Source organism: Pterocles gutturalis, unplaced genomic scaffold (assembly GCF_000699245.1).
Source record: "Pterocles gutturalis isolate BGI_N339 unplaced genomic scaffold, ASM69924v1 scaffold29212, whole genome shotgun sequence".
NCBI classification, from domain to species: Eukaryota; Metazoa; Chordata; class Aves; order Pterocliformes; family Pteroclidae; genus Pterocles; species Pterocles gutturalis.
Genome location: NW_010116342.1, coordinates 254 through 2,598, shown reverse-complemented (window position 1 = coordinate 2,598; position 2,345 = coordinate 254). Strand labels below are relative to the sequence as shown.

At 61.3% G+C, this 2,345-nt stretch overlaps 1 protein-coding gene across 1 annotated transcript in view; it reads left to right on the top strand.

Annotated features, from left to right (window-relative positions):
• LOC104463243 (striatin-interacting protein 1) overlaps nt 1–2,345 on the top strand; it is a gene marked incomplete at both ends in the record, with an annotated part of 6,649 nt that overhangs the window by 4,103 nt on the left and 201 nt on the right. The window contains 7 exons of the mRNA XM_010075485.1: nt 179–232; nt 686–761; nt 1,136–1,207; nt 1,443–1,517; nt 1,690–1,787; nt 2,069–2,195; nt 2,293–2,344. Of these exons, the coding sequence (XP_010073787.1) occupies nt 179–232; nt 686–761; nt 1,136–1,207; nt 1,443–1,517; nt 1,690–1,787; nt 2,069–2,195; nt 2,293–2,344 (554 nt within the window). The remainder of the gene's footprint in view (nt 1–178; nt 233–685; nt 762–1,135; nt 1,208–1,442; nt 1,518–1,689; nt 1,788–2,068; nt 2,196–2,292; nt 2,345) is intronic.

The window sequence follows — 2,345 nt, the reverse complement described above, 5'->3', positions numbered from 1 at the left end:
AGGAGCATGGGGAAGATGTTGGGGATGTGACGGTCACTTTGGAGGCTGTTCTCTTGCGGGGGGCTGGGCTCAGCACCATCTCCTTTTTCTGACCACAAGACTTTTCCTGATCCTGGGGCTGGGAGGTACCCAGGCAGAGAGGAAGATGTGACTTTTCCCTCTTTTCCCTTTGCTGCAGAGAGAAGGACATTGAGATGTTCCTGGAGTCCAGCCGCAGCAAGTTCATCGGCTAAACACCGGGTGCCAGCGTGGGGGGCTGAGGATTGGGGGGGGCTGCAGTAGTCCTCCACTTGGCAGCAGAGAAGTCCTGAGCTTGCTGGCTCCTTCTTCTGGCTCCATCCTTGTAGTGACAGGATGAGGGGTAATGAATATAAACTGGAAGAGGGGAGATTGAGATGAGATGTAAGGAAGAAGTGTTTTCCTGTGCGGGGGATGAGGCAGTGGCCCAGGGTGCCCAGAGACGCTGTGGATGCCCCATCCCTGGAGGGGTTCCAGGCCAGGCTGGATGAGGCTTTGGGCAACCTGGGCTAGTGGGAGGGGTCCCTGCCCGTGGCAGGGGGTGGGACTGGGTGGTTTTTGGGGTCCCTTCCAAGCCAAACCATTCTGGGATTCTCATGGGGGTGGTCTGTCACCCACCCGTGGGTGGCTCAGGTTTGCTCCTGCCTCCACCCAGCCGGGCTTCTTCTCCTCTCCCTAGTGACACCAACACGGTGGTGGGCTTGCCCAGGCCCATCCACGAGAGCATCCGAACCCTGAAGCTGGTGAGTCCATTGACGAATTCCTCCAGCCCCGGCTGTCGTGTCGGTGCCCCTTCCCCATCCGCCTGCACCGATCACGCCTCAGGGCCAGGGGTGTGTTTTCCTGTCCCCTCACCCACTTGCTCAGTCCTGTGACTGGAGAGGCCTCAAGTTTTCATCCCATCCTCAGTCTACCAGGCTGGCCAAGCCCCTTTCCTTACTGGTTCTATCCCTTTCTTCCTGGGGTTGTCTCAGAGCTGAGGCCAACAGCCATCACCATCGCTCCCCACTGGGATGGGGTAACAGGGGTCCCTGGAGAGACTTCAGAAGGGACCAGGCTGGGGTGGTGACATCGATGGGGGGTCCGTGGTGTGAACCCCGGCTCTCCCCCTCTGCAGCACAAGTACACGTCGATTGCCGAGGTGCAAGTGCACATGGAGGACGAGTACCTGCGCTCCCCGCTCTCTGGGGTGAGTGTGGGGACGAGGATGGGACGAAGCCCCCAGGAGCTGGGTCCTACCAAGGGGGACTGGGGGTTTGCTCAGCTGGGGAGGGAGGAGCGATTTCTCTGGAGGGTGTGGGGAGGCTTTGGGCAGGAGCTGGGGGTATCCTACCCTGGGGGTCAGAGAGCCTGGGGCTGAGCCAGGTGCACGGCATTGGTGGTGAATCCTGGTAACGAGGTTTTCTGGTCTCTCCTGGCACCAGGGGGAGGAAGAAGTGGAGCAAGTCCCTGCGGAGATCCTGTACCAGGGCCTCCTGCCCAGCCTGCCGCAGTACATGGTGAGCTGGGGAGCACTGGGGGTCCCCCGGGCTTGGTGAAGGGGGCCTCCTTCCCCTGCTCCATCCCTTTCCAGTGATGCACCCCAGGTTTTCATCCCTGTTACTCCCTCCTGCAGTGGGGAGTGGCTCTGTGGCTGCTTTTATCCCCTTTTCCACCTCTCCCTCTCCCCAGATCGCTCTGCTGAAGATCCTCCTTGCCGCAGCCCCCACCTCCAAAGCCAAGACTGACTCCATCAACATCCTGGCAGATGTTTTGCCGGAGGAGATGCCGTGAGTGACCGCGGAGGGCGAGCAGAGGTGCTGGGTGGTGGCAGGAAGGGACAGGGCGGGGTGGGGACAGGAGGGAGCTGGGTGGTGTGGTTTGTGCTGGGACTGTGCTGAAGCCTCCTGGGTGATCTGACCATCAGTGGTGTGCCAGGAGCGCTGCGTTGCTGCAGGAGCTGGCTGGGGCTGGCTGCTGAGAGCCCAGGGGGTGGCAGGACTGTCCCCCCACACCTCCAGGGCTGGTGGGGTGCAGACAGTGCCCCCAAGAGTCCCTCTGTGTCCCCCAGGACCACGGTGCTGCAGAGCATGAAGCTGGGGGTGGACGTCAATCGGCACAAGGAGATCATCGTCAAAGCCATTTCTGCCGTGCTGCTCCTCCTGCTCAAGCACTTCAAGCTGAATCACATCTACCAGGTGAGGGGGGGCCAGGGTCCAGCCACCCTGCCCAGGCTGGCGAGGGTGGGCAGGTCACCGGATGGGTCCCCCCCCGTTCACCCGTCTTTCTCCCCAGTTTGAATACATGGCCCAGCACCTGGTCTTCGCCAACTGCATCCCTCTCATCCT